Source organism: Periplaneta americana, chromosome 16 (assembly GCF_040183065.1).
Source record: "Periplaneta americana isolate PAMFEO1 chromosome 16, P.americana_PAMFEO1_priV1, whole genome shotgun sequence".
Taxonomy (NCBI): Eukaryota; Metazoa; Arthropoda; class Insecta; order Blattodea; family Blattidae; genus Periplaneta; species Periplaneta americana.
This window is the reverse complement of record NC_091132.1, coordinates 79,086,001-79,110,066: the sequence shown is the minus strand read 5'-3', so window position 1 is coordinate 79,110,066 and position 24,066 is coordinate 79,086,001. Positions and strand designations below refer to the sequence as shown.

General features: G+C 37.1%; 1 protein-coding gene across 1 annotated transcript in view; it reads left to right on the top strand.

Annotated features, from left to right (window-relative positions):
- Positions 1-18,000, top strand: part of LOC138716519 (SET and MYND domain-containing protein 4-like) — a 31,368-nt gene extending 13,368 nt beyond the window's left edge. Inside the window, exons 5-6 of the mRNA XM_069849667.1 lie at positions 1,431-1,594; positions 3,214-18,000. Of these exons, the coding sequence (XP_069705768.1) occupies positions 1,431-1,594; positions 3,214-3,511 (462 nt within the window). The 3' untranslated portion in view covers positions 3,512-18,000. The remainder of the gene's footprint in view (positions 1-1,430; positions 1,595-3,213) is intronic.
- Positions 18,001-24,066: the final 6,066 nt, after the last annotated feature.

Here is a 24,066-nt window from a genome sequence, read left to right as displayed (position 1 = left end):
AGAAAAAGAGAGAGAGGGGTAGATAGGAAAAAAAAAACATAGCTCAAGCTCTTCCTCTTTTTTTTTGCCATGTATGACAGTGCGAGAGAAGTCAGCTTGCAATAGAAAGAATCTTATTGTTTTTCATTGCTCTTCAACAATAATTAGTCCTAGTTAATTAATATTGTTATTGTCAAAATAGTCAAAACACCGTATCACCACAGTCTAGTAGGCTATATACAGTCACGAAGTTCAATACGTAGTAAGTATGCATCCATAGATAGATGCTAACCACTAGTTACCGGCACAGTCTATTGTTCCTAGCACCCTCACAACTCAAGCTACGTGACTGTATATACTAGACTGTGGTATCACTATATCATTGTATCAGTTGTCCAGTGTGCGAGCTTATGCTTGCGTATCACATTCCAAAATGGGGGAGCAGTTGTTCTTGTGCTTACTCATTGGTCTTTACCCTCCCTTCAGTCCTATTGAAACCACAAGAAGGTCTTGGCTCTGTGGACAGTGTACGTGCTTCCCATCCAAATGGTCTGTGATTTGATTTCTAGCATGGAAAATGGACTTGATGTTTGTCCCTTGTCATGTGCTATCTTGTGTTGTGTCAGCTGTGGTCCTATGTCTTACTGACTACATGACAGGGAGGCCCAAATTGTGAGTTCATCTCCAGTGTTGTTCTGAAGAGACAACTCTCCTATAACGGATTGGATTCTAAGTCTAAATTGAAAAGGAGAGGTAGAACAGATGAAGAAAGGAAAGAAGACTAATTTTTTCCTAAGCACATGAACTAAAGTAACACATTATTGTATTAAGTAAATGTGTTTCATAGTGTGGCTAAAAATCGTTTAACTGTTTAAACTAGCTTCAACCTTACATTCAAGGATCTATCATGTTTCTGGCGTCATTTTCCTGCATAAGAGTGGTTTAAACATTCTTGTGTGCAGAATATTATAATCATTTTCTGGAATTTTCCCTGTTTTGTTGGTTATGGGAGATTTCTACAGAAAATTCTGGGACATTGCCGTCAATGCCTCGAACTCTGGATGAAGTATTCCATTCTGGGACAATCCCAGTCAATAAGGGACAAGTTGTAGTCCTCAGTACGTCATTAGAGATATTCTCAGAGAATGTGATTGGGAAACTGACCATCATGCCTCTCTCCCCCCCCCCCCTCTCTCTTCCCCCTCACCATCCCACTCTCCCTTGTCCTCGTCTTCTTTTTCTCCTTCCTGCCTTCACATTCCTTCCCCTTTCTCTTCTCCCTTTCTCTCCCTATCGTCCTTCCTCTTTCCCTCAGAACGCAATGATTTGGCCACATTGCAGTGCTCTGCTATTGGGTTACACCTTATGCAGGAGGTTTACAGCAGAGTATGACTACATGTGTTACTGTCATTTTATGCTGATGACATAGACTTGGGATGATTTGTTTACAGGTGCTGGATAACTATGGATACCACTATGCACTTCATGGCAAATTGGAACGAAAATCTCAGTTAAGATCACAGTACTTCTTTGATTGTAACTGTGTTGTATGTGAGGAGGACTGGCCACTTTATGAAGATCTGCCTTGCACAAATCCCCAATATCTGTGCAACATGTATGTATGCCATTATATCTGTTATCCAAAAGAAAATTATACATTTATGGTCTTACTAATAAACCATGTATACTGTAGTTTTATGAAACTTACGCAGAGTTGGGACAGAAAACTTACTAATAAACCATGCATAAGCAGTAGATGTAGAAACAGCCTGTAACTATACATGGGAATTACTTTGCAGTCATACACACGAAACTCCTTGTTTAAGTGTTGTATATAGAGAAAAAAATGGCCGCCTCTCTAACAGCTGTTCATATCAATTGTCATTTTAAGATGATGGTTGCCTTGTAACCACAGAAGAACAAACCAAAGAGCAGAAAATAATTAGAATAATATTGCTGCAGCTGTACTCTCTGACCAAAATATAGTGTTGTAATCGATCAGGCTCAATTGTACTATTGATATATATACTTATATTCATGATTGAGTTGGTAGGTTATTTTGCGACGCTTTATCAACAGCTTAGGTTATTCAGCGTCTGAATGATATGAAGGTGATAATGCCGGTGAAATGACTCCGGGGTCCAACACCGAAAGTTACCCAGTATTTGCTCATATTGGGTTGAGGGAAAACCCCGGAAAAAACCTCAATCGGGTAACTTGCCCCGACCGGGAATCGAACCCGGGCTATCTGGTTTCACGACTAGACCTGCTAACCGCTGCTCCACAGGTTTGAGCTTCATGATTGAATAATCAAGACTACTAGTTAGTAGTCAACATGTATATACGAATTTTTCTCAAATTAATAGGTATGTACTATTGATACTATTGTATCTTTTGTGCAATTAATGGCCGAATTAGCAAGAGTCTATTGCATAAACTATTGAGAGTTGTAGTTACAAGGATATCATTTATTTTTTGTAAATTAGACATGCAGTGGGCCTTCAATTCTGTTTAGTTAGATGGGCTTTACTATAAACTCAACAGTATCAAGAGTTACCCAGCATTTGCTCTTAATGGTTTGAGGGAAAACCCTGAAAGAAACCTCAACTAGTCAGTTGTCCCAACTAGGATTGTATCCTGGGGCCGCTAATTTCGCAGTTAGGCATGCTGACCACTACTCCAAAGTTCTGGACATGAGCAAAAGATTTTTTTTTTTTATGAATTCCCATGTTGTTATGAAATGGAATTACTTTGTATTCAGAGTCTTTATTTATACTTAGTTTTTTATGTGATAAATGATAACTGTGATTAAAATATGACTCATTAACTTGTAACGTTGACAAACAACAAACACCAACTTCTGTGATATAGCAATGGAAGAAATATAGTTAGGCCTAGTTTTGTAATATCCTAAGATTCAAGATAACATTCTGGATTGTCTCGATGTTAATGTTATGTTTTATTTAACGATGCTCGCAACTGTAGAGGTTATATCAGCATCGCTGGATGTGCCGGAATTTTGTCCTGTAGGAGTTCTTTTACATGCCAGTAAATCTACTGACATGAGCCTGTCGCATTTAAGCACACTTAAATGCCATCGACCTGGCCCAGGATCGAACCCGCAACCTTGAGCATAGAAGGCCAGTGCTATACCAACTCGCCAACCAGGTCGACAATTGTCTCTATATTCACATATTTGTGATGTGGCTAATTATTTATTTTCGTGATGTGCAGGTGTGGATGTGTTTTGTCTGAGCCAGTTGTTGACTCTGTTGGCCATCTGATTACCAGTTGTGCTACCTGCAATCAGCTCCACAACATAACAAATCTTATCAACGCAATTGAAGTGTCTCGTGAAAAATTTCAACAAAATTTGGACAAAGTGATACTAGGAAGTGAATGTAATGTAAGTGAATTACTGTCTCATCTTAAACTTCTTGATAAGTGCATTCATCGACCTTGGAAAGAATACAATGATTGTCAAGAAGCTATTAAGCAGTGTTTTGCTATGTCTGCCAACTGTTATAAGTAGCATGGCAGCCTATTTAAAACTTACCACTTAAAGTGTAACCAAGCTCAAAACTCGCACATACTTTCTGTACCTTGTTGGTGTGAAGAATGGCCAAAAGACAAAAAGATTCTCGAAAGTCATAGTTTTAATAAGAGGTTTTTGGGTATTTACACTGGGTCATAGGTTTTTGGATATTTGCACCATGTCATAGATGTCTGTATCAGAGTAATGCATGGTAGCCCACAGCTCAGCACAGCTATTTCGCATGTGTCAACAGCCCAGCCCACCCAAGACCAACACTGCCCGATGTGGCCGCTTCCTAGCCTGTTGCACTGGGCTTCGAAGCCCACTGTAGCCCACCGCACTGCTCAGCACTGCACTGACATCAACCCACTAGTTGGTTGCATTCTACTGCTTTTCCACTTGCGCACATTGGTTGTTATTCTGCTTCATGTGTTGCATGAGCGTACAGGTCCCTGTATACTGGACAAGATACAAAATTAAATTATTTTCCACTGTTGTTGAACACATATTTAAAAACTGTCCCAATGGTACTTTTTTAATTTCCATCTGACTCTTGTTGTTTTAAACTCTCTAGCAGTGATTTTATCCTTCACTACTTTTTCTCTAGAGAGACTGTATTTTAGAACGTGTACTTCCATCACTGGTGCCTGTGATGAAGGTTTTCCGGGCTGAGATGCCGTGGTCTACCATTCTACCAGTGTACCAGTAGACCAGCCTAGAAAACATTAATCACAGAGGCTGTATTTTCTTTGTGATGCACCATTATTTGGACTCATCTCGAAAAACAGAAATCAAAAACTAAAACAAAAATGTTTGAAACAGTAGCTGATTGTTGATCGAACTGTACATACAAGCACAAGCTTGTGCAAATTCAATAAGTAACTGATAGAAGAGGAGACTTGAGCTCATTGCCTTGATACCAGCACACCGCACAAAACTGCTATGCAAGCAGCTCCTCTGGTCAGTGCAATGATGTCACGAGATTGTTTCGTGCGAGACTAAAGTCAAGTGTGATGCAGTGTGAAAGCAACCTATGGACTGAGCCTTTGTGCAGGTCTTTGATCTCTATGTCTGTGATATAATGCAAATACTAAAAAATCTCGTACCATGTTGAATACTGAGTTTGCAGACTATGAAAAGAGAACATTGTGGCATCGAAGTTTGTTCTTTGAGTACAAGTATCATGAGTTAAAACCCAGCTGATAGGTGATTAACTTTTTGTGTGAGATTACTGTATATGATGAACCTCCATATAAGAGAAGCACTGAATAGTAAATCAAGACTCATCATAACACATTGTTGACAGGTACTATATCTCCAGCTGACTACCCTGTTTCCTGGCTAGTTCTTGACAAAATCACCCCTTACGCACATGCTTTGAAATAAATTAATTTTACTTCACTAACCTGTATTGGAATATGATGAATAGGGACCGGATTTTTATGTAATATCAGGGTGTGAAATATGTAGGGGAGACCAGGGATACTTGATCCCCTTTTTGAATAATTAGCCCTTGATTGATTAATCATTCATTTTTTTAATAACTGTCGACTTTTATTACTAAATGAAACATTGTTATAACAAATAAAATGGAATTTAGACTTCTTAGAATTCAATTGTTAAAAGAAAATGTATATATAAATGAAGAAACAAAAGGGATCAAGTGTCCCTCATACTAGGGAGAGTTGATCCCTCAACTAGGGAGACTTGTTCCCACTCTTGATTTTACATTAGAACATTTTTAAGACAAAAATTAAATACAATCTTAGCATAGATCAAGCACCTACAAAAAGAAAGAAGACAAATCAAATTTAAAGGTTTTTAGTCCTGCCGTTCTCAATGTTCCCGGTAAAATAGATGGCTGTGGCAACTTGGTAACACAATCTTCTACATTTACAACACTTTTGTCTATTTGCTCTGGGAAGTAAAATTGATAAGAACCTTCCTTTTTCTTTAAAAAATTTACTTCTACCTCAGAGTCGGGCCATATTATTTTTTCAACTTTTCCCACAAAATGTTTTACTGTCTTTTTTGTGGAGAATCTGACAATCACAAAGTCATTCACTTTAAGCTTTTCACTAGGTTCATTGTCTTCTGGGCTGCTTGATGATTCATAGAAGTCATTGTCATCACTGCTGTCATGAAGACTTATTTTCTCAAGTTCTTCTGAAGAACTGTCAGTAACATCTAGTGCAATCTTTTTTACACAGGTGGCATTTCTATATTTTTTCATGGGCCTACGTTTTTTTGTTTTTGCTATGACGTTCTCAATTTTATTTTTCTCAGGTGTGTCCGTAAATATGCGACTGCTACCACGTTTCCTTCCCCTGGCAGACTGTGCTATTCTTGGTGGAGCCTTGGGAAATGGTCGAATTTCTTCTGGCGTAAAGTGTTCCTTTGCTTTAGGCAATTTAGTTGGAGTTGTTTGCCCAGATATTTCAGAAGATGAGGCTACTGAATTTTCCACAAGAGGAAGTGGTTCTTTAACAGGGTTTGGTCTATCTGTGACATAAGACGTCAAAAACTCATCATCAGTAAAAATATTAGAATTTAATGGCCAAATACCACTTGAGATAAAACCACTCATTATATTCTTTGGAGTTACGGCTTGAGGAAATGCAATCCCTAAGAGCCCTGCAACTTCATAGATTGTTATGGTTTTACCAGGGTTCATTAACATCCAATCGGCAGTAGCAGTATTATAATACTTTTTCAGGGGACCAAAGAGCGACCTCTATCTAATGGCTGCAGCTTGTGTGATGTATGGGGGGGTATGGTTAGAAGGACTATACCATTATTTTTAGCATAGTTCACTCCATCAACACTAATGTGGCTGTCGTGATTGTCCATAATCAGGAGCTGCTTGTCTTCTACGGAACATTTTGTATACTTCACAAAATGTTTTAAAAAAAGGAGAAAACTTGCTGCTGTCATCCAGCCACTTGGGTGAGTACACCCACTTGTTTCAGGTGGAGCTCCATGGAGCATTCTGTCTTGCCAATTCACTCTTGGAAAGATAAGGAAAGGGGGTATGTGATTTCCACTGGCATTTACTGCAACACAAATCGTTACCAGAGATCCTCTTTCACCAGATGTCACTTTACCAACCTGTTTCACACCCTTTTCTGCAATTATCTTCCCAGGTTTATGAACAGTAGTGAGGCCACTTTCATCTACATTCCAAATGGAACTTGGAGGAAACTGTTCTCGTGCCAGTACCTCCCTCAACTTATCAAAAAACACTCCAACAGTGTGCTTGTTGAAGCTAGTACTCCTGCTTAGGCTAGTTGCTTCTGGTGTTCTCAGTGACAATACAGGATTTCTTTCCATAAATCCTCTTAGCCAGTCAGAACCTGCAGCCTCATTTCTATCCCAATTTTTAGGATAGCTCTTTCTATTCATTTTTGCATATTGATAAGCAAGTGTTTTTGTATTATTGTTGGTCAAACCATAATAAAGACGTGAGGCCATCAATAAATATTCTGTCAGTTCTTCTTCTTCTTTCTTTGTAAAAACTTGTGATTTTTTGTAGTCTGGTGTGCAACTTTTATTTGTATTATCTTCACCTAACTTCCTGCACAATCTCTTAAGTGTCATTAATGGGACCTTAAAAGCTTTAGCTGTCTCTTTATAGGTCCCCCCAGCTTTCACAGCAGCAACAGCATTCTTCATTGCATCACTGTCTATTGGTTCTCTAGGTTTAGCACCCTCTTTTCTTTTGTATTTGTGTGGCATTTCTGAAACAACACAAAATACTTATTTTAATATATACTAGGCTTATCTAGGTATATATCATTATGCTGGGGACACTTGATCCCAGGAACATGTCTCCCTGATAGTTGTGGGATCAAGTCTCCCACTCAGACATGATTAATAAAACCTCTCTTTTTGGCCAACATAGAACATATTCTAAAAATTGCAAGGAATGTTATAAGAAAGCCAATAGACTAGTGATTTCAATAATTGCTATGAGAAAACTTAACAAATATACAATTAAAATTAATATGCAAATGTTGCTTACCAAATAAACTTGTCAAAATGTCTGGAAATCATAAAACATGTGCTAATCTTCAGTACATGGCACCTGTTCAAACTGGCAGAAACAAAACACAAGCTAGCAGTATAGCCAACCTGTTTTCCTAAAAAGTAACCAGAATAACAAATTTTTGAAGGGAGATTCAAACGAGGGAACAAGTCTCCCAGGGGATCAAATCTCCCTAGTCTCCCCTACATATTTATGTAAGAAAAATAAGCTGAATATATACCAAAATATGTAAAATCATGAAAATATTTAATATCAACATCTGGCAGGTATAGGATAGGTAAAACTCTCCAGTTGTGATTTCATAGAGCACCCGACTTTTTTTACCGCACACTTGACACATTATTATTTTTCCATCGGTACTGAAAGCTTCGTGCATCGCAATCCATGATTTTATTTTTGTCGTTAGGGTTGAAGATACAGGAGCCATTTTAGTTAGGTAAAAGCAGTAGATAAACTCACTTGCTCTTTATACAGTAAGTATTAAAACTAGAAAACTGAGTGAAATGAATGACACAACAGTACTGCAAGCACTGTTTCGCTTTACTGGATTAGGAGAAAATAAGAGGAGATGTGGGACACATGCATTTTAGCTGCTCCCTGTAAGAAACAAGTACCTACTAAAACCTGAGACTATAGGCACTTACAAACTGTTGTTTGAAAAGTGACATTCCTGTCTCATTCAGAAGAGTAGGATTATTCCAGCTGAGAACTTTCTAATTGCTCGGAAAATCCCATTTCCATATAGGTCTACTAAATTTAAAGTAAAGAGGTCAAGCAATAACCTGAAAAGCTGTTTATTTTAATCTTTGAACATCTTTCCAGTTTGTTCCTTTACTCCAGCTTCTTTTCAAAAGTTGGCTACTTTATTGCAGCTCATGTCAGACTTGACACGGGTTTTCCCTGGAAGGATTAGGAAGAGGGTGGGTAAGGTTGCAAATTGCATGGGAATGGCTTGTTAAGACTTGTGCAGAACAATTATAGTTCGAGACAAATCATGTCATCCTCGTCCCACTCCACCACATTAAGGCAACATTACTTTGAGTGATGTTTACAATACAAGGTAGTTATATGAGAAAGGTTGCCTTTTGTTCACTCATATTTACAGTGGGCAGTATGGGGTGAGTGCCTCTATTACTTTCTGAAACTAAGGATGTTATGTTTCGTCCCGAAATATATCCTTTCTTGAGTAGGTAAAAATGCTTTTTAAATCTATGTTTTTGAAATTGTAAACTTCCCAAGCAGAAGTTTTTTTTTTTCCTTTTAGAGAAGTAAAAATGAATAAAACCCTGAAATATGTAGATTTATGTAATACCAAGCCATAATATATAATGTGGGGTAAATATGTAAAAATATGTAGTATCAAATTTTAATATATTACTGGTAATTACAAGATTCGCAAAGATTTGTTATTTATATATGGTTAGGTTGAAAGGAATATAATATGTAATTACATAGAAATCCGGTCCCTAGTGATGAAACTTACGGAGCACATTCCTAAAGCTCTAGTAGTTTTTCAGGGTATGGTAGGCTGTGTTGCAGTCTCCTTTCTGCAGGGGAATTCCACAGTTTCTGCATATCGTCGCATGGCTAACAAAACCTCGTAACTCCAAAAATCAAAATTTTACAGGAGAAGCAAGAAACTAGATAACCAGGTTTTTAGGCTTCCTTAACGAAACTCTGCTATGTTGCAATAAAATCAGTCCTCTTGATGATGAGGTATCTGATTTTATATTGCTTTTTCATTTTGAGCCGTAAATGGAGTTACGTGTTTTTGTTTCTTCACTTCCTAATCAAAAATGGACTTACGAGGTTTTGAAAGGAAAATTGGTGGAATAATTATTACACTACTAATACTTCTAAGCACAGTTCTCATGTTTATTACACACTATATTTATTGAAAATCATATAATAATATAGGTAAGAAATGAAAAAAGAATTCTAACATCCATTTAGACAAAAAATATGTGAAGTATGAAACGAAAAAAGAACTGGAAATTAAAGCATCTAATAATTATTTTGAATTGTTAAACTCTTCTACTTCAATCAATTATATTATAAACCAAAACCAAGGTAACTTCTTCCATTTCAATCTTTAAGATGCCCACATGATTTATCTGAACAAACATGTGGCAAATTATTGTAAAATGGATGGAAATCACGTGGTATTATACACTTAAGTTGTTGTAAATGTACAAATTTCTCTGTGTTAACTTTAATTAGTTCATTGTATAGTCTTGGCACTGAGGTATCTGGTTTGTTCTGGTTGTTCATTCTTTTTGGAAGTGGTTGCCAGTCATCCTCATAAAGATGTTTGTAGTCAATTACTCCACTAGGATTATATCGACGATATCTGAGGTGAGTCACAGTGGGATCGCCAGCTTTATTCCCAGGAAGAATAGAGCAATGAGAAGCTTTGAAGAATGTTTAATCAAGATACACTGTCTCATAGGGTTTGGGATTCTTTCGAACAGTGGCAACATAACCAGCAGGGGTGAAAATCTGCCTATTCTTAAGTTTTCTTTCTATTGTAGTGTGCATGGAGTCGCCCTTTTCAAGAAACATTTGGGCCATTGTAATGGTTTTTGCGCATAGCAAGTGTCACAAGAGGATTCGCTAAAACGTAGTTTCAATTTTGATAAGTACAACTATCACTATACAAAATAATCTCTTTCTCAGTTGATCTATTTTCGTGTCTATGAAATCTACTACAATGCTTGCAAATTCGTCTGTGTTGAGACCTCCGCCTGACTCGGTTCCACAGAAAACAGTATCCATCGTTTGAGTGCAGATCAAACATGGTAAAGTTGTAACTTTCAACTTTGTCTTGTAATACAAGGCCGACGCCTTCAGGAAAGGAGACAGCAAAACAGCTTGAAGATCCATAGTACATACTTTTGTAGATCCATTCTTGTCAGTCTCTTTCTCCTTGTGTGCCTGATCTTTTTGAAGAATATGTTGTGAATATTCTTCCTGTGTAATGTTTCCAGCCTTGTAAGCACAACAGAGATCGCATCGTTCTTTTTTTGGAGAGAAAAGGCTAAGATTTTCTTCCTCAAATGCCATTAAACAATTCATTGATGCTTTTTGTAACTCATTTAGGGCACAGTATTTCTTCAACTCTTCAAAGAGAACAATTTTTGACTGCCAGTTCGCCTCAAGATATAGTTTCTGTGATGTGGATCTACATTAATATGACTTCAGTTACGTTAAGTTTTGTAGAAACTGTTTTGCACTGTTGCGCCCTGTCTGGTTATGAGAACCACGAGGAAAACTTCAGATAATGGGCGTTTCTCGTAGCCTTTTCTCACCCAGTTCCTTACACTACATTCTCCAATGCAGAGTTTATTAATAAACATGATTTCACAAACCTCGATCCTTTTACCATTAATTAATAAATGAAAATGCAATATGTAAGATCTATAGGGTGTCTCTGTTGTATTATCTCTGCGACGTTTAACACTAACATACTCAATATTCTTGTTCGTTGTAACCATCTACTAAAATGTGGTCGTACGGGGCAAAATCCCACGTCAGAAATTAATGCTAATTGTTGAATAAAAATAGAATACTGCTAAACTCCTGCTCCAGCTCACTAGCGACCTCTATGGCTGCATCAACACCTTTGTCCCAGTCGTCCTCGAGTTCGCAACTCCATGTAAACAAGGTAGACGCTTCCTTGTGGGAGCAGTTGTCGGCAGCTTCCTGATGACTGGATTGGGAGTTTTTGCACATTGTCTTCTTAGCATCTGAGAAACTATCCAGTGCAGCCTGTTGGGCGGCTATCCGTGCATTCGGTTCGTATTCTTTCTTCAATACGTCATGTATGGCTGCTGCTGATAGATCACTCAGGTTATCAATGGCATTTTCAGCCTGGCTGATCAGTTCGCATGATCTAATCGCGACTTGCTCCATCATCCTTGTCAATCTGTCGGTTCCTCTGCCGAACATCATTTCGTGCATCTTTTGTCTGTCCATGGTATTTATCACCTCTCTGACCTGTTTTTCAGGTAACACAGACCTAATGAATGCAGGTCTGAGTTCAGGTGTAGTTGGTAGGTAGATATCTTCTTGTAGTCTTAGCATTGCTGTGTGGGTTCGAGCATACACTCTACAACACATTTTAAAGGTTTAAAAATGACCTACCAGGACCAAAGGAAAATCACCGAAGCTGCAGCGTGCCTGGGATGGACCATGTCGCGTGGTGACTCAGATCAACAACGTGGTGTACCGCATCCAGCGACAACCCCGAGGGAAGATGATGGTGGTGCATCTGGACCGACTAGCGGCCTACCAAGGGACTGTCCGGGGGGAGACGAAACCTCCCGAACAGAATCGTGAAGAGACGAAGCAGCGAGAACAAGTCTCTAGAAGCAGAAACTTCCAGGGTCGTACTTTCTGGAAACTATGATTTAGTGATAAATAGGAGATGTGAGGAAGGAGCGAGCCAGTTGTTAGTTTTTGGTCAGCAAGCCAGTCAGTCTTGTGTAGCTGTGAAGCCAGCATCGAGACCGGAGTTCAACTTGAGTGTGTGTCTGCAACTGTGCGAGCGTCCAGACGAGTGTGGCGTATCTGGAGTCTGTTGTTCGGTGTGTGGTGGACTGCAGTTGGGGGACCTGAGTTCGAAGTTCAGTGGACTGTCTCTGAAAGTCTTCGGTTCGAGATACTGTGAACTTGAGTGAATGAGCTAGAATAACTAGCCAAGGCAAACGAACTGAGAACTGACAGTTTTGTTTTGTAAATAGTGTTTTGTGAACATTAGTTGAGATTAGCAGTACATTGTTGTTTTCAGTAATCCAAGTGAATTGTCATTGTCGTCTGTGGAGTGCAATAACGAATATTGTGTTGCTGTGTGGAGTGGAAATCCTGTTGTTGACGGGAGTGTTTAAATTAAATCATAGAAAGTGGTTATTGTTGTGACAAATATAGTTACATTATTGTTTGAATTAAAGGTTACAATATGATTTTCAATATCACTCGGACATTCGCCAATTTATCAGCTTATAATTCTTAAACAATTCCGTCATCATTCAAAATAACTGGCTTACTGGGTAGCAACCTCTTGGAAAACTCTAGGTTCTTTGACACATGTAAACAATCTGTCAAAACACACAAGGAAAGGAAAAAGACTGCAAGAAAACCAAAGATATACGAAGTCACATCCTCTTACTAGAGCATACAAGTAACCATGAGAGCATACATTTCCATAGCCAGCCAACAGATGTCAGAAAGTGAAGGTAAAAGGTAAAAAATTGTATGCACACATTTCCCATCAGCAACAACTGGGAAGGAAAACACGTACTGATACGGGACCAGTCAACAGTGTGTTAATATCACAGCATGTAATTTAAAGTAATAGACCTATATCTTGAATCACCAATTTTATTAAAGTTACAAAAACAGACATTTTATGTAAAACAACAAACTTCAAAATTTAAATCCACCATCAGTATAGGTTGTCCCAAGAACATCAGCAAAAGTTAAGTTCCATTTTTCTCTCCTAAGATGCAGAGTTGGTCATCATTTCCTCAAAGAACGACTCTTTTACTGAAGAGAGATGTACTAACAGAAATAATGTGTACAGTAATTACACTGATTGAATGATTTATTGAAAATTTGTTTTTATAGGTTGAATTAGTGTTCAAGAGTTTTACAAGATCATTTGTTTTTTTATTTTGACACACACAAACTATTAGATCTATAGACTGTAGTAAGGTAATTGAATCGATTTTTTTGTAAAACAACACAACAGCAACAACTGGTTTTGAGTTAAACAGGAAAAACTTCTTAAAAAGTTACTTGAAATGAAATACAAATTGTATGTGTAAATGTTGTACATATGTAGGAAATGTACATTCTACAATAAAAATATTTCTTAATGAGCTGTCTTGGAAAATTAATAGCTTTCATGTGCTGCTGACTCATGCAGTTTTGAAAAAAAAATTATTACTACAGCACAACAATTTTAAATGCTTATTGTATTATGTTTAGTCTCATCTTATACGTCATTTTCACCTCTACATCATCTTTAGTAACAATATCATCATAAAAATGATTATACTCCTCTGGGATGTAATGTAATTTATCTAATGTTGGTTTATTGATATCTTTCCTTCTGGATAAACTAACTGTTTTGGAAGGCTTATTTCATTTAGATATTTGACTCCTAGCTTAAATATATGTTTGACTATGCCATCTACACAGTTTCTAGTCTCTGGGTACATGAGCAGAATACGTGGAGTGAAAGTAGAAATCTAAAATTCTGCTTTTGATCTCTTGGTACTCCCGGGCTACTAGATTCAACTGATAAGTTTTCTTGAATAATGGAGGCCACCAAGACTTATTCTATTATATGGGAAGATTCAACTATTTTAACAACACATTTTCCTTTGCTCGAAGATGTCATCATTTCTGTATATTGTTTGGAACATACACTTTGTCACATCGGCTTATGACTTTTGATCATAGCAAAAAGTCTATAATTAGGCAAATAGGAATGTCCTCTCTGAGAGGAGTGCTGGTTAAGCTGTATACTTCGTTAACATCACATCAAACAGTTGACAATCTGCAGTAGAATGTTTTACCGCTAGGTGCAGTTCACATGCATTTCATATTTCAAAGACAAACTACATTACATATGTCAGTGACATGTGCAGTTTCTCCAAACATTGAATGTTCCCTGATATTACTATAGCATTAGGTTTGGCACTGACATGTGTATTTACTACACAAATATGTAGATTGACGCTCAAGGAACAAGCTAGTGCCAATAACTCAATTTCGATCAAAACCAGAGACATGTCTTGTTTTACAAAAAAATCTATTCAATTTGTGAGTCGAACATTAAAAGTGAATTTTGGAGAACTCTTTAGTATGTTGTTGTTTTATTGTCTAATAGTGATTGAGGTTGTTGATTTGCATTACTGTGTTCCTCTTGCATCTCAATATAGTCCAGTGTGAGTTCTTTTACTTCCTTGGTGCAGTGTTGGTGTTCTTTGATCCTAGTTTATACTTTCAGTCAGTTGCTTTCTTTTTGCCAGTACATCTGCTGTACCGACTTCATTTCCTTTCAAACATACATGAACAGAAATACATTGTAGTGTTATTTTTATCTTTCTTGCTTTCAGGAATTTTATGCGTGTTCTTACCTCCTGTATCATTTTTTAGTGTGATTGAGTTATAATTATTGATTACCTGTATTACATTGTTTTGGAGTAGGATATTTTTCAGGCCTAGCTCTAGTGCATTAAGTTCTCTGACAAAGTTGTTTGCATTGTGATGTATTGTGCAAAGAGTCCACAGAATACTCCTGCTGCTGCTTCTTTTATGTTTCTTAAATAGGGTCCATCTGCATATACTCTTTAGTTAGTTTTGTTCTTGATATCTTCCTTGAAGTGTTTTTAGTATTATTTGGTGTAACACGTTTGATAGGACTTAATGTTTGGTGGTGTGCAATATTAGTTCTGTGCTTTCTGCTTCGATGGTTAAGTGTAGTTCACTTCGTTTGTTTTATTTTAGAAATCTTATCATTTGTGAGCTCCACAAGGGAGAAAGAGTACTTTAAGCATATAAATATGATTACGAGTTCATTGACCCATCGATTTTGTTTTAAAGGGTGAAGTTCCTACAAATACAGAACTGCAAATACATTTTTTAAATTACCTGGGTAGTATAAATATACCAGTTTTGGAGTGAGATGAGTATTACGAAAAAATAAGTACTAATGAACTTAGTTTCATTATACATCTTGATTACACAACTTTTAACACTGTATCACTTCGGAATATGTATGATAAGACTTTCTTGTGTTAAATTTTAACGTACCTTGTTTACATGTTTCTACCTATTTATGGGTCATCTTCAGAACTGGTCATTGTTGGTCTTGGCACCTCTTGTTGTTTCCTGTGAGGGTGTGCTCGTAGTGTAGAGTCTAAGAGTATGTGTTTTGAAATTGAGTTGTGTGTTGAGAATATCGTTGGGTTGTGTTTTCGTGTATCTGTATATTTCATATTGTTCTAGTGTGTTGAGTTTCTGGCTTTTTGGTTGGATGTGCAGTATTTTCATATCTGTGTTGATGTCTCTGTAGGTGTGGTTAGCATTTGTGATGTGTTCTGCACATGTTGGTTGATTTCAAATGCAGTGAAATTAATTTTCAAGCTATTTTCCTTCTTGCTTTCCAATATTTTGTCACGATACTTTCCATAGTGTCCAAAGTTAGACACTTAAGGGGGTTGAGTGGGTGAGGTCCATCTGTCACAGCATCCTGGTGGCACAGAGGCAGTTTGACGATGCTCTAATTCCATTCCTATGAAGATGTTGAGACAGTCCTAATTTTACTACAGTGTTTTATGAGGGAGTTCTGGTATTAAGTCCTGTGTTTTGACTGCTAATTCCAAACATTTTCCTTTCGATTCTATAGAAATCTATTATTTGTGTTCCTTAAGTTACTTCTTTATGAGCAATTTCACTGATCCAAATGATAAATCGTTCACAGGTTTTGTTATTTTGATACCTTTTTGGCCAATGTGTTCGTTTTTTCATTTCCATGTAAGCTGCAATGTGAAAGAAGCCATTGCACACTATTGAATTGTTCAAATTACAGAGTTTCATCTTATCACGCATTTCTTCAATTTGTTTTGTTTGTGTTTCACATGTACTGCTTAATGGAATATGATGGAATGAAGTCAGTTTCACTGTGGTGAGTGTTATGTTCAGAAAGAGTTTCTTGGAAATGAAATTGAAATACAACATTCATTATAATGGTTGTCTTCTGATAAGTCTAAGTAACATTTTAATTAATTAATGACATCTAATTATTACAATAACAAATATTATAACATAATAATTTGTTTTTATTCTAAATATCTTATGCAAATGTTTTCGCCTATTGGCATCATTAGGCTATAAATTACAATATCGAAATGTTTATGTATGTCAATTTTTGTTTACAATAATGATTGACAATAAAATATTACATGCAAGAAATTGACAATAAGATAAAAACTACTGAAGCAATAGTTACATTGGTTATAATAAAAGATAGAGCAGAAACAATTAGACGATAAGTAACTTGAAAAAGAATATTTTAATAGCAAATTAAATTATCACTAACTACAGTGTGATAAACTATATTGGAAAGCCTAATTGTACAAAGTCACTTTTTGAATATTATGTCACTCAAGTGAGCTTCATTTGACGCCAGGAAAATCTCTGCACGTTGTCTAATGCTGTCCATGACTTTATGCAGTACATTCTCTGGAATTTTTCGGATTTTTTCTTGGATGTAATCCTTCAATTCTTGAATTGTGTGAGGTCGATGAGCATAGACCTTCTCCTTCAAGTAGCCCCACAGAAAAAAGTCTCATGTTGATAAATCGAGTGAGAGTGGAGGCCAGGCAACATCCCTGAAATGAGACATGACGTGTTGTGGAAACATTTCTTGAACGACTATGGATTCTCTTGCTGTATTGGCAGTAGTCCCATCTTGCTGGAACCATATCATTCCCATATCAACATGTCGCCGACGAAGTTGACATAGAGAAATTCTCGGAAAAGCACGACATATCGATTCAATGTTACCTTAACTGTCTGCCCATTAGGTTCTTCGAAAATGTAGTGTCCAATAACTCCAAAAACACTAACACCACACCATACCATCACGTTTGCACTGTGTAGTGGTTTTTGAAGCAACAGGCGTGGGTTGTCTGGTGCCTAGTATCTGAAGTTCTGTTTGTTGACATCCATTTAAATGGAAGTGCATCTCATCTGACCTGTGGTGTTGTTGCGATCATTGCCAAGAGGTTCCTGCAAAATTCAATTCATTGATTAAAATCTAGGCTGGAGTTCAAATTCTTGTGCAAAATGCATTGAACAGTTCTAGGCATTAAGTGTAGGGTGACTGAATGGCGACGAGTAGAATGCTGAGGACTGTGCTGAAATGCGGCTGCCACTTGTTGCATATTTTCTGGTATTCTCTTTGTTCAAGAACGACCAGGAGGCCGTTTGTTGCGAACAGAAGCAGTAGTTCTAAACTGTCTGATGCAATTCAGTATTGTTTGGCATGTAGGAACCTTGTCATTCCTTCTGATTTCAAAATGTCGTCTAAAGACACATTGTGTAATTGTCGTGGAATTGTTATTTAAAAAAAATGATTCCACAGCAACATCCTGTGCTCTTCTGACCAACGTTCCATTGTTACTGAAGACTAGTAACCACTCTACCGAATGACATGTGTTTCTGCATGCTACCTACCAACATGGTGGCATGGCGCAAAATTTAAATTGTCGAATTGTTTCTGCCCCACTTTGTACATATTGTATTTAAATACTAATACAAGAGAGACTCGAGATTATAATTTAAAAATCATAAAATATTTATAATATAATTGACAATTGTACATGATGTAAATGTAATATGACAGAATAAATTATCTCTTCAATATGTGTATAGTAACCTTATATAATTTCTTCAATGCAGTTTGTGTTAAGTAAAAACATTAGAATATATACAATTGTAAATTCTGCATATTTTATTAAAGTAATTGATTGTCATATCAATTGAGAGTGTAATGTGCAATAATTTTATTTCCTATTACAAATTAAGTTTTTACTTATGTTAATTATCATAATATATGTTTATGTTACAATTCTAGTTGTCATTTATTTACCATTGTGTGTTATAATTAAATAGGATGAATTGTGTTTTAAATTTATTATATGTTAAATATTTGTTGTATATGGTCTATTATAATTTCACTTAGGATGTGTTAATGAAGTGCCGTTATATGTACTTAACGTGCTATTGTTGATGTTCGTGTTCTTGATTATGTCAAAGTATAGTAAGTATACAACATAGATATTTGGAGACTGTTACTATGGAACCTTTCTGTTGGACCTACTGGACCTACCAAAATAAATGGACGTCAAATGGTATCTGTTCATTGTAATCGCGAGTAGCACTTGAGTCATATTCATTTTGTTGTATTAATTAATCTTAAAGGACGAATGGCCTATGACAGTGGTCATCAGCACTCGCTAAAATGGGCAACAGGTAAGCAGTGTATCCCCAATATGCACTGTCGTGGAGAAGGGAGAGGGAGGAAGCATATCTACCAGCAGCCATGGATGCACGCCAGTGCAGTTTTTTATCCGTGGGTAAGAAACGCTAGCCCAAGGGTGTCCTGTGCTGATGACCATTGGCCTATGACATTTGTTATTCTGTGGCTGTCTGTACTGTTATGACATGTAAGAAATTTCAGAGTCTAGGAACAGCCACAGTGAAAGAAGATGAGTATGAGGATGTTCGGTGGGAGAGAATAGATAATATTGAGGCATGCTGTAATTGTATGTCTAGATTATGATAGTGGATAAATTTTGAAAATTGTATGAGAGATAGAAGTGGAGAAATGCAATATATGAAAGAGGAGGAAAAGACAATACATTTTTCTATGATCTTCTAGACGAAGTCAGGATAACATTTGAATATTGCAGATGGTATTATGTACACGTTGCAGTCTGCACGAAAGTAATGCTTTGGTCAGTAAACAGAATGTCACAGTAACTGAAGTGGAGCATCACGATGTTTGCACTAAAATCTTTTTTCAGAGAAAAAGATAGAAAGTTTTTTAATTGCCTAAATGAGTGGTTTAGTGAGAATACTCCCCCCCCCCCCAGTTTCTGCAACTTGAATGTTCCAATTTAAACTTTTATCCATAGGTTCTTTATTGATTCACTGAATGGACTTCCAGTGCCGTTTATTTTAGTGGGAGAAAGATTTGGTGTGACAATAGTGTTTAACAAACATGAATGACCTACAATTATTGACTGATTTTTCTGGATTTATTTTGACTCAGAATTTCTGTGTCCATGTCCAAATTGAGTCGAGATCGTCGTTAATTTTAGTTATTGCGTCATTTATTTGTCAGTGTGAAGGTCGTCTGCGTAGAGATGGTATCGGCAGTACTTTAGAGATTCTGATAGCCTATTTCGTTTATGTAGATTTGGTAGATTTGCCTGCCTTTGACATTTTCTGTATTATATTGTTAATCCTTCCCCTGTGGTTCTGTAGGTCATGGATACTCATGAAAGATGTTTTGCACACTCGGTGAGTCTTCTCATCTATCTTAATCTTAAAAATAAAAATATCTGTTGTAACTGTGCCCATTTTCATGGGTTCCATATTTCCTTTTACAGGAAGAGCATCAGTATATCCGTAAATAAACATTTTGCCTATCGAAGTAGAAAAATCCATTGAACAGTGAGGATACATGTCTTTTTTTAATTTCGAAACACCTGAGAGAATGACACATTTCTCCTATTTTTGTGACTGCGACAATTTTTATTGGTTTTCCTTCATTCCTCCTCATCTTATTTCTGTCAACCTTCTTCATGTGGCATCTCCTTTTCCTGACCTTTTTCCTTGGGCTGAAGAAGGAAAAGATGGCGTTGGTACATCATTCACATCATCAGAGTCCTGTGGATCCTAAAGTAAAGGATTGTTTTAGTAAATGATCTTCCTGTTGAGTAGTATGAAGCAGGAGTATTAAAGTAAATTTGTACAGCTATGTTCAAGTTTGCGTAAACACACTCTAAGTTGCCTTTAGCCTTGGTATCATACAAGGTTATTAACCCGGCCCAGTATATACAGGGGCATGAGCTGAAACTGTGTATAACTGGGTAATTCTTGACAGGCGCGTCCTAGTCGCGGGGGTGGACACTATAAATGTAGTGACTAAGTTCTGTCAAGGACCCAGTCTCTCGGGGTATAACGAGAGCCCCTACCCAGGGATACGGGTGAAGACTTCACTGATAAGATCGACGAATTGAAGGCATTCTAAATGCAATTCAAGCAGAAAGAACCTTGTTTGTTGGGAGTAATACACAAGCAGGCTTGAAGAGATGTCGTAAAGTGGCAGTCCCACCAATATTCTTATCCTTCATGGTGCTGGTAATGAAACCAGGGGAAAATAGATTACAGTTCTCATGAAATTTGTAAGGACAGAAACTCTCATGACTACCAACACTATGAAAAGGGATGTAGAACTTGGAATAGCAAATATATCTAAAATATGAGTCTGAAACACAAGGGGACTTGCACATAAAGAACCTGAGTTGAAATTTGAATTAAAGGATATGAAAATCAACATTGCCATTATGCCAGAAATGAAAAAAGCGAAATGAAGTGAAGAATTAGAGCTCTCTATTTTACAATGGAAGCACAGTGATTCTCCGCATCCAAAGAAAGCAAAAGCTGTTCACTCGGCTGGGAAAGTCATGACATCCGTGTTTTGCGTTGCTAAGGGGGTAATCATGATTGACTATCTAGCAAAGACAGAGAATATTATTCAAATCTCCTGCAGAAACTGAAAGGGATAATTCATAAGAAGAGGCCGGGTATGGCCAAGAAGAAAGCGTTGTTTCATACAACAATGCATCTGCTCACATGTCTGCAATTGCTGTTGATAAAGTACACATTTTCATTTTTTACATCAGAAAGGAAGCTTTTGAAGTTTAGACACACTTAAGTACAAATGATGAATCCTTAAGGTCTGAACTGTAGACTTGCTGAAGTTTGGACGATCCTTCCTGGAGTAAGGTGCTTCAAGTTTGACAAAAATGGAAATGGTTCGCTGAAATCCTTGTAGGAAAAAACTCTTGTTCATTTCCAGGATTAATGCATTCAAAATCAATAGAAAGCATCTCTGTAGATTGTCTGATTCATCAATTTCCTTCCTGTCTGAATAAGATTCATCAAAGATTTTTTATTTTTCTTGTGTTTCTTTATAAAGAGATTTCAAATTTTTTCTGGCCCAGATTTTTGAGAGCTTCATATACCATTTTTATTTCATCCAACAATCCAACTAAATAAGTGTACAGTGGGCATATCCATGTCTGCCGATTGCAGTTGCTTACTTACAGCATCGTATCTTTCAAGAATGGAATACCAAATTACAGTCATGAAATGTGTCTCAGAACTACACAGTTTCTTCATTATGCCTCTAGCTTCGCCTTTCGACAAAGACTTTTCACTTTCATTCTCTGTGACTGACAATATTGTTCTGATGATTGCCTCACCATCTTTGTTCAAGCTTCTACATGCTTCTCTAGTAGACCACCATGTTATAGAGAAGAACTTGACAGTAAATTCTCTTTACTGAAAAATGAGCTTAAGAGATTGCAATGTTGTAAATTCTCTTTACTGAAAAATCAGTTTAAGAGATTCCAACGTTGACTACAAGCAGTGAAAAGGTTAAATATTTTCTGTAAAATGTGGAAAAAGAAGTTGCTTGGTTACATCTTGCTGCACTTGAACCCACCAAATTCAGAAGGTGTGCTGAACAAGGAATATAGTAGGCATAAGGAGTGACAGCTTTGATTCTAGCTTCTAAACCGGAGTAAATACTTGACATTCAGTGCTTTATCATAGCTATGTTCTTTACAGGTTCCCCCCCCTCCCCCAATGTCCACTCCGTGTCTCTGAAGAAAGTGGATAACTGCATCTGCCAGTTCCTGGCAATTGCCCTGATTGGTTAAAAATTCAACAAAACACTCTTCTGCTAACTCCTGTTCATTAACAATGCAGGATACAGCCTGACTTGTCACTATGCGCTAGTACATCATCTCGTGGTACCATCTTTAAATTTGATGTTTTCATTTTGAAATGTCACTTTATTTTGTTTGATTCCATTTATTGCAATTTATGTAGTTTGGAGTTTTAACAGTTTTTTCCCCCATGTCCAATCTGGGTCTCTGAAGAAAGTGGAGATGCTGACGCGCCCTTCAAATTTCACTATCTATCTATCTGAAGAAAGTGGATAACTGCATCTGCCAGTTCCCGGTCACCATATCCTTGATTGGTTAAAAATTCAACAAAATGCTCTTCTGCTAACCCCTGTTCATTAACATAGTGCAGTCGACCTGGTTGGCGAGTTGGTATAGCACTGGCCTTCTATGCCCAAGGTTGCGGGTTCGATCCCGGGCCAGGTTGATGGCATTTAAGTGTGCTTAAATGCGACAGGCTCATGTCAGTAGATTTACTGGCATGTAAAAGAACTCCAGTGTGACAAAATTCCGGCACATCCAGCAATGCTGATATAACCTCTGCAGTAGCGAGCGTCATTAAATAAAACATAACATTTTAACATTTAACATAGTGCAGGACACAACTGGTCACTATGTGCAAGCAATATCAGGGCTTGAGTCAACAATGATAGAATAATATTTAGCCATAAGCAAATGACAAGTACGACGTTTTTTCCCTTACCAGAGTCCTTATATCATGATATGTGACTAGCAAGAAGTGGGTCAAATTCAGCAGTTGGTTCCATGCACATTAAAAAGTTACCATTATGAACATTAACCAAAAATTCCATCATCACCACAGGACAGTCCTCGAGAAAGAATTGCCTTTAGAATAGCAATTACTCTTCGTGTAATATTGTGCAAATATTGTGCTTCATTTCCAAACAGTGTGATTTAACTTTTCATCAATCCTGGTCAGAGCACTACTTATATTTTTAAATCTAAGAACACAGTCTCGATGCTTTGAACTGTTTTAATGAGATGCAATCAGCTCTGAGTGCTTCCAGTCCGAGAAAGTATGAGGTCCTGCCAAGTCTCATGTACTGTAAAACGGGCTAACTTCAGCCACTTTGTAAGGTTTTTTTAATTAATTTGAATGTGAAGATAACTAATCGTCATATTTAAATTAGAGACCATTCTCCATGATCTGTTATGTATAATCCCATGAAAAGATAACTGCCATGTAACATTTTGTTTGCTATATTTATTTTTATTTTTTATTTTATTGGGTTATTTTACGACGCTGTATCAACATCTAGGTTATTTAGCGTCTGAATGATATGAAGGTGATAATGCCGGTGAAATGAGTCCGGGGTCCAGCACCGAAAGTTACCCAGCATTTGCTCGGATTGGGTTGAGGGAAAACCTCGTAAAAAACCTCAACCAGGTAACTTGCCCTGACCGGGATTCGAACCCGGGCCACCTGGTTTCGCAGCCAGACGCTGTTTGCTATATTAAATTTTTAATTGTGGCCAAAGTTTTCCAAGAAATGGGGTAACTTCGGCCACCAACGATATTATTAAAATACGAAGTTAAACACGCCTGTCTTTGCTTCGGCCGCTTGAAAATGTACAGGAAAACCTGTAAATTGTTTTGGATTTAAAGTTTTATTGGGAAATTAAATAAGTGTTCTAGTTTCTAAATTTATTGAAATAGTAAATTAGAACCAAATCACCTAAACATCATATAACATGGATCCAGCTGTTTTTGCTGTAAGATTTTACTATGTATAAACATGATAAATAGGAATGCACTTTAGGCCCTCAAAATATATCGGAACTGTCCGTTATAACTTCGAAAATGTATCTTTCACGCCTTACAGGAAGCTGCATTTGGAGTTTTCTCACAATTTGATGTTTGTTTATTGAACACACATCCTCGATGTCAGGAAAGGCAAAGAAGAGATTTTTCCCTGCTTTCTTGCTCAAGCA